Source organism: Canis aureus, chromosome 4 (assembly GCF_053574225.1).
Source record: "Canis aureus isolate CA01 chromosome 4, VMU_Caureus_v.1.0, whole genome shotgun sequence".
NCBI lineage: Eukaryota > Metazoa > Chordata > Mammalia > Carnivora > Canidae > Canis > Canis aureus.
The window spans coordinates 35,518,427-35,532,257 of NC_135614.1; the positions used below are offsets into that span (position 1 = coordinate 35,518,427).

General features: G+C 49.4%; 1 protein-coding gene across 2 annotated transcripts in view; it reads right to left on the bottom strand.

Annotated features, from left to right (window-relative positions):
- GRID1 (glutamate ionotropic receptor delta type subunit 1) overlaps positions 1–13,831 on the bottom strand; it is a 640,626-nt gene that overhangs the window by 189,881 nt on the left and 436,914 nt on the right. For both annotated transcript variants that reach the window (XM_077895250.1, XM_077895251.1), the window contains 2 exons: positions 13,161–13,322; positions 11,553–11,672 (listed from right to left, as the gene is read on the bottom strand). In XM_077895250.1, the coding sequence (XP_077751376.1) occupies positions 11,553–11,672; positions 13,161–13,322 (282 nt within the window). The remainder of the gene's footprint in view (positions 1–11,552; positions 11,673–13,160; positions 13,323–13,831) is intronic.

Sequence of the window (13,831 nt, forward strand, 5' to 3'; positions counted from 1 at the left end):
ACAAGTACAAATGGAACTGAGGAAATCTAAAACTGAATCAGATTCATAACCTGTATCAATATCAATATCCTGGTTGTTATTGTACATAAGTATTACAGGGCATCACCACTGGGGGAAACTCAATAAGGGCATACTAGATCTCTGGATCTCTATTATTTCTTACAACTGAATGGGAATTATGTTAATCTCAACATAAAAGCTTAATGTAAAGGAGAATATTCTGAAAAGAAAGAGAAATCAGACGGTACCAACCTTTCCAAATAATGGAACATATTATAAAATGATAAGAATCAAAACAGCAAGGTATAGAACTGGTATAGAAAAGAGAAATAATAAGCAGCATGAAAAAGGCAAAAAAAAATCAGTCAATGTAACTTAACCATATTTACAGGAAAAAGTGAAAATATAAATTATATAATTATCTTGATAGATGTAAAAGAGACTGTGACGGGATTAATATGCCTTCTTGACAAAACTGTTAGCAAGCCAAGAACTCAGGGGAATGTTCACAATTTTTTTAAGATTCCATTTATTCATCATGAGAGACACACAGAGAGAAGCAGAGACACAAACAGAGGGAGAAGCAGGCTCCCTGTGGGGAGCCCAATGCGGGACTCAATCTCTGGACCCAGGATCACGACCTGAACCAAAGGCAGACGCTCAACCACTGAGCCACCCAGGTGTCCTGAATTTTCTCAATCTTAAAATAGGCAGCTACTAAAAATATGTAGCAAACATGATGTAAAATTGTGCATTATAAAAAGCTGTCCTCTGAGATGAAGAACAGAATAAGAATGCCCACTATCACTCCATTAATTCAACTTGAACTAAATACCCTAAGTAATGCAATAAGGAAAGAGAAAGGAATGAAAGTCATAAAAATGGTAAAGAAAAAATCACTCTCATTTTGAATACATGATGTGACTATATAAATAGAAATTCTTAAGAATCTACAGGCAAACTATTAGAATAAATCAGTGACTGGTTTACCAAAAGTAAGTTTAATACACAAAACCATAACATTTCTACATACACGCAACAAACAAGCAGGAAAACAAATTTGAATGTATACTATCTATAAGATAACCACAAATATTAATATATGGGGAAAAATCAAGCAAAATTTATTCAAGATCTCTGCAGTTAAAACTACAAAGCTTTCCTGAGAGAAATTCAAGAAGAGCTAAATGAATCGAGGGGCAGAGTATGTTACTCAATGTTGGTCAGGTGTCAATTCTCCCTAAGTTGATCTAGAGTCCATGCAATCTCAATCAATATCCTAAATTTTTCTCACAAAAAGAAAAATCTAATTTTAAAATGTCTGAGGAAATGCAAAGGGCCACATATAATCAAGTCTATCTTGAAAAAAAGAAGAAAGCTAGAGGACTTACACTATCATCCCTCAAGAGCTATTATAAAACTATGATTATTGGGGCGCCTGGGTGGTTCAGTCAGTTATGTGTCCAACTCTTGATTTCATCTCAGGTCAGGTCAGGGTTATGGAATTGAGCCCTGCATTGGGCTCACTGCTCGGTATGGATCCTGCTTAAAATTCTCTCTCTTTATGCCTCTGCCCCCCCACCCCCGCTTACATGCTCTCTTAAAGAAAAAAAGAAGAAAAACTTTAATTATTAGAACAGTATGATACAGATATAGATGCAAATGACCAAATGAAATGGAAGAGAATGTCCATAACCAGACTCACAATATACAGTTACCTGACCTCTAAGAAAAGTAATATGGCAAAGCAGTAGGAAAGAGTTTATTCTTTCAATAAATGGTACTGGGCCAATCAAGTATCTGTATTTTTTTGAATGCATCTAGCTTTGAAACACACATTGCACAGAGATCAATTCCAGATGTAATGCAGATAAAACAAGAACATATTTAAAAGAAAATATAGGATGACAGCTCTATGTTCTTAAATAGGTTCGCATTTTTAAACAGCCCACCAAATGCAGTACACAAATAGGAAAAAAAAATAGTATATTGAATAAATTGAACTGCATTAAAATTCAGAATTTCTATGCATTAAAAGATGGCATTGAAGAGCATTAGAGAGGCAAGGAACAGCATGTGAAAACAATTCCAATACATATTTGTAAAGGACATATATCTAGTTCACCTACAAATCACTAAGGAAAAGGCCAAAAGCCAAATTGTAAAAAGAAAAGGGCATGAAGACTGTTTGAACAGGCACCTCACAAAGGAGATCTCCAAATGACTAGAAAACACATGGAAAGGAGCTCAACATCATCAATCATCATGGAAATAAAATCGCCACAGTGAAACACCATTGCCCACCCACCAGAATGGCTAATGTGTAAAGACTTACAACCCGTGTTAGTTCCCTGAGGGTCAGTGAAGCATCAGGGAAACTCTTAGGAACCAACCTAGCAATGTAAACTGTTAACAAGTATATATTTTATTTTATATATTTTTTAAAGATTTTATTTATTTATTTATTTATTTATTTATTTATTCTTGAAGAGACACAGAGAGAGAGAGGCGGAGACACAGGCAGAGGGAGAACCAGGCTCCCTGCAGGGAGCCCAATGCAGGACTCGATCCCAGGACCCCAAGGTCATGCCCTGAGCTAAAGGCAGACACCCAACCACTGAGCCACCCTGGTGCCCGAAAACAAGTATTTTAGATCAGTGTTTGGCAGTATCTGTTAATCATACACATTATCTTTTGACTTAGCAATTCCGCTCTCAGGTATATACCCAACAGAAAGACATATATATGTCTCCAAAAAGATGTATCTAAGAATATTCATAGCAGTATTATTGGTAATAGATAAAATCTGCAAACAACTCAAGTGTCTTCAACAATGGAACACATAAACCGAGTGGGAAATAGTCATAAAAGGCAGAGTATATTAATCACGTCTTCTTCATTTCTGTGTTTCTAAAGCTTTGCTACCTAGGGTCTCGCTAATCCTAGGAGAGGCTGCTCCTCCCAGGGCTAGCCAATTCAGGAAATGACTCTCTGGCAGGTGCGCCTTCCTAGTGCAGACTAACCAATCCAGAGCCTGCTGCCCCCCCACCCCACCCCCGCCCCAACACCTGCTTCATGGAGCTCCTCCACTCTGAGCCACTACTCCTCTGCTCTCACCGTAGGGTGAGCCAGCAGGCAGCTAGGGGCAACCCGTAAACTCCAGAGCCCACTGACATTACGTCAATTCAAACTACCTGGACCTGAGCCTGTTTGCACGGCCTCACCTATTCATTCCCACAAAAACCATGATAAAAGCTCTTTCTCCGGCTCCCTCTGTGGCCTGACCGACCCTGGTGCTTCCCCTTGCAGCCCCATGTGGTGCTGGGGCATGTGCCCACTTCTTAGGAACTGTAACAAACTGTCTTTCAACGGTAGGCATCTCTGGATCTGTTGTCCTCACCATACCGGAATAATAATAAAACCTACATTTTTAAACACAGTAAGAATGAATGAACTAAAGTATATACAACAGTAATAGTGAATCTCACAAACATGATGTTGGTCAAAAGAAGGCAAAAGTGTGCGGAGCGTGTGCTTTGGACGTCAATAGTGTTTCTGCCTGTGGGTGTAGTGATGGGAAGGGGGCACAAGGGCAACCCCTGTAGTCACTGAGAACGTCCTGTTTCTTGATGTGGGTGCAGACTGCGTGGGTACGTCCACTTTTGGAACACACACTGTGATTTACTCAGGGTTTTAGGCCCTTTTCTGTATGTTACATGTCAGTTCACATTAGAAAAACCACTAAGATTCAGCTACAACGATATTCAGAATAAAATAGGGAGCATTCCAAAACTGGAAAGAATAAATCATCAGATACCTCCTATAATAAGTCTAAAAATTAACAATAAAGCAAACACAAGGTAGCAGGGAGACGGGAAGAAAAACAAATCAATTAATTAGAGAAACATAAGATACAACAGAATTGATTAAACAAATCAGACCTAGTTCTTTGAAAAAGATCAATAAAAAACCTTGTGTCTAGCTAATCAAGCCACAAAGAGAGACAACACAAATACAGAACAGGAGCAATGGAAAGAGGCCTATTTCAACCGATAGATCCTTTTAAAATTATTTGCCAATATTGTACAGAGTTTCAGTCATGAATTGGAAAATGTCAGGGTTATACAAGACTTTCTGTAAAGCAGATTACTAAAAATTACTCAAAGAAATGTAGAAACTAGGAAAGAATTTCCAAGATAGCAAAGTAATAGCTCCAAGACCCAACAACTAGCCCAAGTAATTTTGCAAGTTAAATCATTTCCAGCTCTCAAGAGCTGTGTCCCTACAAGCGATTCTCTACCCACGTTAAGCAGGGTGTACAAGCCTAACGTGGGTTGAACAAAAGCACCTGAGAGGGAAACCATAGGTCAGTGTCACATACATATGTAGCTGGAAAACCTCACCTGTAATAACAAAAAAAAGTAAGACCATCATTCTATAAAAACAGGTGGCCAGGCTCAACTCCTGGGAGAGGTCTCCTCATTTATAAAAGGAAACAACGGGCAGCCGGGTGGCTCAATCGGCCCAGGGCATGATCCTGGAGACCTGGGATGAGTCCCACGTCGGGCTCCCGGTGAGGGGCCTACTTCTCCCTCTGCCTATGTCTCTGCCTCTCTCTCTCTATGTGTCTCTCATGAATAAATAAATAAAATCTTAGAAAAAAAAAAAAAAGGAAATGACACACAGAAAGAAAACAGGCCTCTCCTTCCACTTGCTACTGTCTTTCCGGTAGGACAGCTGTAACTACCACAGCCATCCTGAAATCATGAAGACAGCTCAGACTACGCCCTGAGGATCACCAAGTAGGGAGATGAAAAAGACCCGGGCCTTTGATCTGGGCACAGAACGTCTGCCTTGGCCAACTCTGGAGCTACCCTAGCTCCAGGCCTCTTTTTATGTGAGATAATAAGTCCTCCTTCTTGTTGAATCCACTCGAGATGAGCATTCTGTTCCTTGCAGACAAGTACGTTCTAAAAGTGTGCAAAGACTGATTAAATTTAAGCGGAGAGCAAAGGGAAGAAACGGGCCTAAGAATGTTTTAAAAATCAATGGCAAGATCTGGGAAATTCGGCAGCACACGGGATAGATGCAACATTCAAGTCAACAGGGAAAGGGAGGGTTCCTGGACAGAAAGGGAAGGAGATCAGTACTGAAAAATGTAAAAGCTAGGTCACTGCATCACAGTTTACCCCAGATCAGTCCCAAGTAGACGGCAGATTACACTGAAGTAAAACCAAACCGTAAATATACTAGAAGAAAGTATGGATGAAGAGCATCTACTTTGAGAATTAGAAATGACTTTCTAAAAAATGCAAATACATAAATTGTTAAATGTCCCTGTGTGACATTATTTTCTTCAAAGGCAAACAATTCATGGGAACAAAATATTCGACACAAATAACTATCAACCCCCTTCTGAAAGACAGGTTATAGGACTGGACAAGAAAAAACTTCATCCCCGATATAAAAGAGCAAAGGACCTGAGATGCAGTTTACAAAAATGTGAAATGCAACTGACCAATGACTACATTTTTAAATGCGAAATCCCAGAGATGCAAATTTATCAATATTATGTTTCCACACTGCTACCAAATGAGTAAAAACGTTTACTATGTCACTCAATGTTTTGAGCATAGGATGCAACAGAGACTATGTGCAAATGATTATACTTTTCTGTAATCAATTTGAAAATAGGTATCAACAATATAAAGAACTTTAAAAAAATTATTATTCTTGGTTTGGTAATTCCACTTCTTAAAAAGTAGAAGGAAACAGATATAAGTGCAAGGAAGCTGCCTATATTTTGGATGTTCATTACTACCTTATTCCATGATAATATGGCATAAATGCCTTAAACAGTCATCATATAGGAAGATAAAATAAGTGATGGCTCCCTGTAAGCTGAGGAATGTATTTCCATTAAAAATCCCAGTAAAGAATGAAAGAATGAAAAAAAAATGCTCCCAATACAGCCTTAAGTAGAAAGTCAGGATATAAAATGGATGCACAATAAATAGCAATTTGATAAATATACAAATCACTCTCTGTATCTCTATGTACAGAGCAAGGGAAAAAAAGAAAGAAAATAATAAAGAAGGTAAATGCACCAGAAATGCTAACGGTATTTATTTGTTGGTTCAGAGATGACAGCTGACTTTTACATTCTTCTTTTCATTTATCTGTGTTTTCTGATCATTCTGCCCTAAATGAGCATGTATTGATGCTCTCTTCAAAACGAAGTGATAAACGCACTTAAAATGAACTACTTAATCGTATCTCCTCCTTATCCCTCTGCTCAGATGCAGCAGCAGGGTTTGTTTTGGTTCTCAGCTCCGTGGAAAGTGGTTCTGCACAAGGGTTCGGAACGGTTGACATTTTACTCGGGAAATACGCTGCAAGAATGCTAATCCACGAAGAGACTGAAGTTTATGTCTCTTCTGTGACTCACTGCGCACAGCTGGGAGCCTCTCTCAGAGCAGCTTAATAGAGACACTGCACAATCCCCTCGGGCTGGAGACTCCCAGTCCCGCCACAGCCCACCTCCCCTTCTTCTTCGCCAAGGCCACCATGCGGCTCCTGGTAGCGGATGTGGGGCCACCGGGTACAGGATCCCACCTGCGCTCCAAGTGCAGCCCCCACATCACCACCAGAGCTATCCCGTCTCCTGGCTGCTGCCTCTTCCCCCCTGGCCTCGCCGCCCACAGGCTCCGGAGCCTGAGAAGGTGGGAAGGTTTGTAAGGCGGCGCAGGAGACCTGGGTGAGGATGCTAGCGACACACCTGTGCATCCTGTGGGTCCTATGGCGACGAGCACTACATGATGAGCAATTAGCACTTTGTGAATTAGCAGCCTCAAGGCCTGCCCAGGGACAGGACGTCGAGGAGGGCATTTGATTCCTGTCCAAAGCCAGCTTTGGACATCATGAAGATGGACATTGACAGAGAAGATAGAAGAAGCGTCCTGAGCTGTCAGAGGAGAACAAAGGCCGCCCTCCCCTCTGGGTCACTGCTGGGAGGCTGAGCCGAGGGCATCGGTGAGACATCCGCGGGCTCCACACCGACGGGAGGGTGGGCTCTGAGGCCTGACTGCTGGCTTTGTGGGGGCAGGTAGGGCGGGGCGATAGGAGGATGGGGTGGGAGGCGGACTGAGTGGAGCGAGGGGGTCCTGGGCTCTGAGGCCCTCGGGAAACCCGCCTTCCAGCCCCCGCACAGCCACGTGCTTGCGGTGCTGTGTGACTGAGTCCTCCCAGTCTCTGGGCCTCAGTCTCCCACATGGCGCTGCCCAGAAAACTGCAGAGATACTCGGGACGGGGGCGAGGGTACGGGGGAGCCTCAGGACCCTGGATCCCAGGCCCCACCCCCTACTGCAACCAGCACGTGTCTGCTTCTACAGCTGTTGGACGTGTCGGGTTCCAGTTCGATTCTGCTGGAACAGACTTTCTAGGAGTAAAGAAAAGCTTGGAGACACTGGTCTAAATTCCATCTCAGCCTCTTGGTTCTAACTGGATCCCACTGTCTCAGGGAGCAGAGGCGGGCCTGTCCTCTCGGCAGAGCGCTCTTCGCCCTGGAATGCCAACACCCAGAGCAAACTCACAGGCTCCCCCAATGCCTCTCGCCCCCTTCCCCACCTCCTGGCCAAAGAGACCGTGAATCAGGTGGAGGCGCCCGTGGGAAATGAGGTTCAAAGGGCCTTCATCCAGGCAGTTGGCCGTTTCTCCTGGACATCAGTACAGCAGGGACTCCGCGTCGGTACAAGGGAACGAGTCTCCTGCATGAGTATCATCAGGACGGAACAGGGTGGACATCCTCAGCAACCAGGTCATGGAACAATGTTCCTGCAAGGCCGTGGCTGGTGCTATACTGCAGGCAAGTCATGCTTACAGGGCAGGGGGCGGGAGGGGGGGCAACCTTGTTTTCCTTCCTCCTTTAATCACACCAAAAATGTCCTAAAAACACAATTTCATCTGAGCCCAAGTTCCCGGCACACTCTCCTTGGTCTTTACAGAGAGTGGATATGCCGGGCACACAGAGGCCTCCTCCTGCCTCGGGCCCCAGGCTTGGGCACTTGTGATGGTGAGGCGCGGGGGTCCGGGGCGCGTCAAGGTGGAGGGCCATCCTCGAAGCCCGCCTGCAAGCCTCTGCTTTCATGAGGTCGGAAGTAGGCTGCACAGGGAAGGGGTAGGGCCCCGCTGCCAGAAGCGAGGGCCCGTGGAACACAGGACGGGGCTCAGGGCCAAGGGCCGCATCAGGGTCATCATGACGACTGATGGCCCCTCGGTTCAATCAGGAGGCTCGGGCATCTGCAGGCCCCATCTGAAAACACGGAGGAGCAGAGGAGGGAAGCGGCTGCAGGAGCTCAGGAGAGGCGGGGCCAGGAGGGACGCAAGGGACCCGGGTCAGTGACACACCGGGCTTGCAAGGCCCCTTTGTTCACAGATGCTCACGAGTTTGTGCCCTGCTCCCTTCCTTGCTGCCCAGCTGCCCATGCCCCCCCACCTTGGAAACCTCCCTACAGGGGCGAGGGCAGGGGTTGGGGAGGCTTCCAAGCACCCTGCCCCAGCTCACATTATCAGCCAAGGACATTTGCCTGGGTAGGCCCGGGGGGCTCCCCGCTGCTGACCTCTGTCTGGACACAGAGAAAACCAAGGAGAGGCCTGCGGAGCTGTGACAGCAGCAAGCATGTCCCCCCAGGACAAACGCCGGGCTGAGTCCCGTGGGAGCCCGACGCGACTTGCCAGCAAAGCCTGCCCCCTGCGGGGTTGCGTGGCGATCACGGGGGCCAGACGGCTCCACGCAGAACCCGGGGAAGATGGATGTTTTGCCTGGAGTTGCACAGCAGGCTGGTGACACAGACCTTTGATTTTGCCACCCGGCGTCCCTCAACCAGAACGCACTTCCTGGATGAGATAATTTAATTAGTGTTTGTCCAGCACCCTGCAGCGAAGGGCCATTGCTGACCCCTCCCCGCTTTGGAGGGGCTGAGTAATCCGCAGCCTCTCGGTGCCACTTAATCTAAAACGTCCGGGTGACTCACCCTCCCTGAGATTTCCCTCCAGAGCATTTGCTTCAAGAAAACATCCATTTGCTCCCTAATTTAAACAGTTCCTCTTGGTTTAAATCTTAAGGAAGCTACTTGGTTTTTGTTGTTGGGCCTGTTTGCTCGTCTCCCTATAGCTGTTTGCAGACTTCTCCGCACCCACGTACGCTTACAGCCACATCGACACGCACGCACGCGCATACACACACGTGCACGCACCCAATACCGACAAGTTACATATCTCACAATAGACCCCGTGATACGTAACACGGAGAAATTAGATACATGTCGACGGAGAGGAAGCGATCAGGGTATAGACACATATTGGGACGTAGGTCGTCTTCACAGAGAGCCCGACTCCGCTCCAACGCGACAGCGTCGACGCATCAGCCCCATTGGCTCCTCCAGCCATCTGGAACGGGGCGCAGCCAGGGACGTGCCCCTGAGGGCCTTCCTCGGGGTTGCCCCTGCCTCCTTAGGACGAATGACCCTTGTACCGCCTTTGGGTGCTTCGGGACCCTAGCCCTGCCCTCCATCCTGCGGCCTGCCCTAAACGTCGCATTTAGGTCACCCCCAATTCCCAGCCCTCGCCTGCACGGCCCTGTCTTCCACCGGCGACTGGAGCTCAGTCCTGCCTTCAAATGCTGCTCTGGACCGGCGACACCCTCTGTCCCAATCCCCTTGCCTGGCTTCACCCCGAAACCTCCCGGACCTCGCTTGGATGCACCACGGGCCTGAATAACCAACATTTGCTGTGGCAAATCCCATTCCCTGCTTTCCAGATAACTTCTCCTTAACCGAGATAAGCCGCCAGGCAGACAGATAACAACTGGGATATGCAGTTATTAAGGTCAGATTTTAAAATGACAAAAGGATACGTTTTAAAATAAAGCCCACTTGAAAATCAGCTTCCCTTGCAACTCAATTACAGGCGGGCCTATTGCTCTCCGGAGCTCCTCGCATGGAGCGACTCCAGCTCCCAGTGGCTTCGGGTCCTGGAGGAGCGTTGCCACGGCAACGGGGAAGGCCCGGACACCTGGAAAAGGGGGTGCAGGGCGCCGTGCCTCTCGGGCTCCCAGGCCCTGGCAGGCAGGCACCCCCAAGGCCAACCCCCCATGACGGTGGGACGCTGCTGTGGAGGTGGCAAGGGAGCCGGCTGGCAGGGCCTGGGGTTGGGGGGACCCCTGCAGGATGGAGGCAAGTGCAGAGGCAACAGCCACCTCAGCAGGTAGCTACGTTCTGCAAGCCCCTTGTATGGAGGGACTCAGAGGCCCCCTGACTCTGATTGCTCCTTACCAGGCTGGGAGTCCCAACACAAGCCCATTTCTGTTGCCGTCCCGAACAACCCCCACCAAGCCCCACACCCCCAGGTGTCCCTGATGGATATCACGCGTCATCCCTGACGCCCCCGACATCACACATCTCACCTTGGCACCCCCGGGGTATCACACCATCATGGCCAACACGCTTTATGATGCCACCAATAAACCTCTGAGTGCCAAAGCATCACTGCTGCATCACAACCAATTATTCGACCTGCCATGATTTACACGACCGTCCTGTGACCTCACCTTCCGTTCGAAGATGGGCCGGAGCTCCCCAGTTCCCACCTTGCACGTGGACCCCAGCCAGCCAGGCTCTCCATGCGTGTGGTTGCATGAGCCTACGCCTGAGCATATGCCAGCGGGTAAGGCCCCGACAAACACGCGGGCCTTCCATGTGGTCCACTCTAGGAGTGCACATGAGCCAGCGGGCGGCCAGGGCTGCCAGCTCACATCAGCTCCGTGCTGGCTCACAGGAGCCACATCTGGGGTTCTAGGACAGCTGTTCCAATCCCTGCTTGCTGCAGCGACCTCTCTGTCCCCGTACCCATTAGATCCCTGACTTCACAAGCCTCCCCTTAACCTTGGGGATTCCACCTCCGGGCAAGGGCTGCCTCCTCCCACACCCTCGTCTTTGCTCCTTCAGCAGGGAGAGGGGGAAGAGACAACGAGATCCCAGGCCTGCCACTTGCATTAGCACCAAATAAGACAGCCCGATCCCACCCTAAGCTACGCAGTAGCGTGTCTGCCTCTCCCTTCTCCCTCCACTGGGCTCCACTGCCCCCTGCTTCTCATTCTCCTCATGGCCATTGTCTCACTGGTGGCTTTGTCTCAGTCTTAGATCTGGGAGACGCTGGCTGCAAGCCCGGACTCCTGCCTCAGCCACCGTGACACCTGGCCCTGCGGTAGGGCGCATTTCAGCTGCTCTGGGAAAACGTGTTGCACCTTCCAGCCTCGGCCTCGGCCACTGGCTGGCTGCCCAGGGCCTAGCAGCGGGACCGGGTGGTGCCAGGGCCCCACTGTATTGAGATGGCGTTAGCAGAACCGCCCGTGCCCTCTCCACACCACGCCCCGTAACACCAGCGTGCACGGCAGCATCATGGGGAGGGGACGTCGTGTGCCGGTTAGCGCCCGCTCGGAGCCCACTCAGGGGCACTGCCGCCGGGGAGAGGCAGGCAGGCACGCGGAGACTCACCTTCCGCATGTCTTTGCCAAAGGTCTCACTGTAGGTTGTGCCCAGGATTTCAAACTGGACGTAGGGATTTGAGCTGTCCTCCCGAAACTCCATCACGCCCGTGAGACCAGTGATGTGGCCCTGCAGGAGAGAAGAAAAACCCATTGAGGAAAATATGGATGAGGTGAGGGATGGAATCCCGACGACAAAGAAGAGGAAGGAGGGATGGCCAAGAAGAGGACAGCCGAGGTCCTGAGGAAGCAGTGGAGAGGCTGTGATGAGGCCAGGGCTCCTCACAGTCCTGAAGCCCCGGGTAGGCTCCCCGCCGCCCAGACCTCTGCTCACAGGGGAGAGTCCTAAGGCTTGCCCTTGGCACTCCCGTGGGCAGTATGATTAGTGCGCCTGCGCTGTGCCACATACCACGCTAGCCACGAGATCAAAGAACGATGGCTTCGTGTCCACCTCCCCGGAGCGTACGGTCTTCCCTTGCGATCTGCTCCAGGGGTGCCCTTGGCCAGAGCCAAGAGGGAGGTCACAGGGTGCTAAGCTACAGGGCAGCAAACGTGCACACCGGAGGCCCACACCAGCTCCAGTCCTGGCCCCGCCGCCTGCGCCACCTGGGGCAAGCCGTCGCCTGTCACCTCCAGCCTGGGGTTAATTAGAGCAGGTCCACGCCACAGAGCCTGCAAGGGTTAAGGGGTGAAATGTATACAAAGCACGGTGTCTGGCCCAGATGGGATGTGGTGGGTGTGGAAGTCCTGCCCCTCTCTGGCCACTCAGTGGGCCCCCTGCGAGCAGGTGGCAGAAGGAGCCTGTGGGGAGCCCCTTCTCTCCTCAGGCCTAGGGTGGGGGTGTCATCCAGCCTCGGTCTCCCACAGACTGCAAGCTGGGAGAGTCCCGGAGCCCGAACTGGCCAAGGAGGGGCCTAGCTCCGGCCCCGGCTGCAGTAGATTCAACCAACACCAGAATATGTTCGCTGTTAATGACACCACGCACAATTTATCGTGACCGTGACCACAGCCCTCAGCACCATAGACTCCCCTAAATGCTCTTCTGAAGCCTCTGAAAGCCAATCCACTCTAACAAGTCTTCTATGGATTGCCCAATGCTCTCCAAACCCACCCTTCCAACTTGGTGTCACGCCTCAGTGTGGGCCACATGCCATAAATGAATGCATGTGCACACACACAAATGCTCACACACACACAAATGCTCACACAAGCTAAGGTCTGGGCGATGAGCACATGCACTGCTGACTGAGACAGCCTCTCTTAGGAACAGTGGCACCTGTGAGCTGGGCAGCGGTCTCCATTGTTTGCTTACTTGTGACCTTGGGCGGGTTACTTAACCTCTCTAAAGTCCAATCTCCTTGTAGAAAAACAGAGATGATAATAATAATGATGATGATCATGATGATGATGATGATGATGATGCAGCATATCCATGAAGCCCAGCCCACCAGCCCTCAATGCTGGAAAAGGAAGAGCGGCATGGAGAGAGGCCTAGGACAGGCCTGCGGGGTAACCACACAGAGAACTTAGCTTCAGACCACCTGCTCAACGTGTGTGTGCATATGCAACGGAAGGCCTGTCTTCAGCCTTAGCCCAGCAGGTGTTCCCTCGCACACACCTTTTTGATTGTGTCAAGCATGGACCGTCCTCCATTCCATGGCTTGGTGGACTTGCGTATACAATTCAGGCTGGCCATGCTGTGCCACTTGCGGTCCTCCAGCTTCCGGTGGAAGGCGTTGGCCAACATCAGGACACTGTCATACAGGTAGAGGTTGGAGATCTGCAAACACAAAGGCAGTGAAACCCTTTCCATTGATGTATTTTCAGATATGAGGAGAAACTAGCAGAGGGCTTTGGTGATCCAGGGTGCCAGCACCAACAAGTGGTGTCCAGTACCTACACCACAATCCTCCAACTTTGCTTAAAAACCTGACCAGGTGATGGAGTCCTAAGTAGGAAGCACTAGGCCTGCTTCAGGAACTAGAGTGAGAGGTGGGTCTGTACCTCAGTAGGAGAACCAGCATGGTCAGCATCATGGTTGAGATAGGTGCAAGGTTAGAAGGTGAAATCCTGCTCAGGGGACACAGGACGGAGGGGAGGGGGGGGGGCGTTGGACGGGATGGAAGGACAGAAAGCTTGGTCTGGAAGGATTAGTAGGATAAAGGATGGGGAGCATTACGGGGAGGTCACATTATGCAAAGACATGAAGGTACAAAGGAGCAGAGTCAGGTAGGGCAGGGTCCAGCAGCACTGCCTATAAAGGACCAGATATGAAAGACCTTAGGCTCT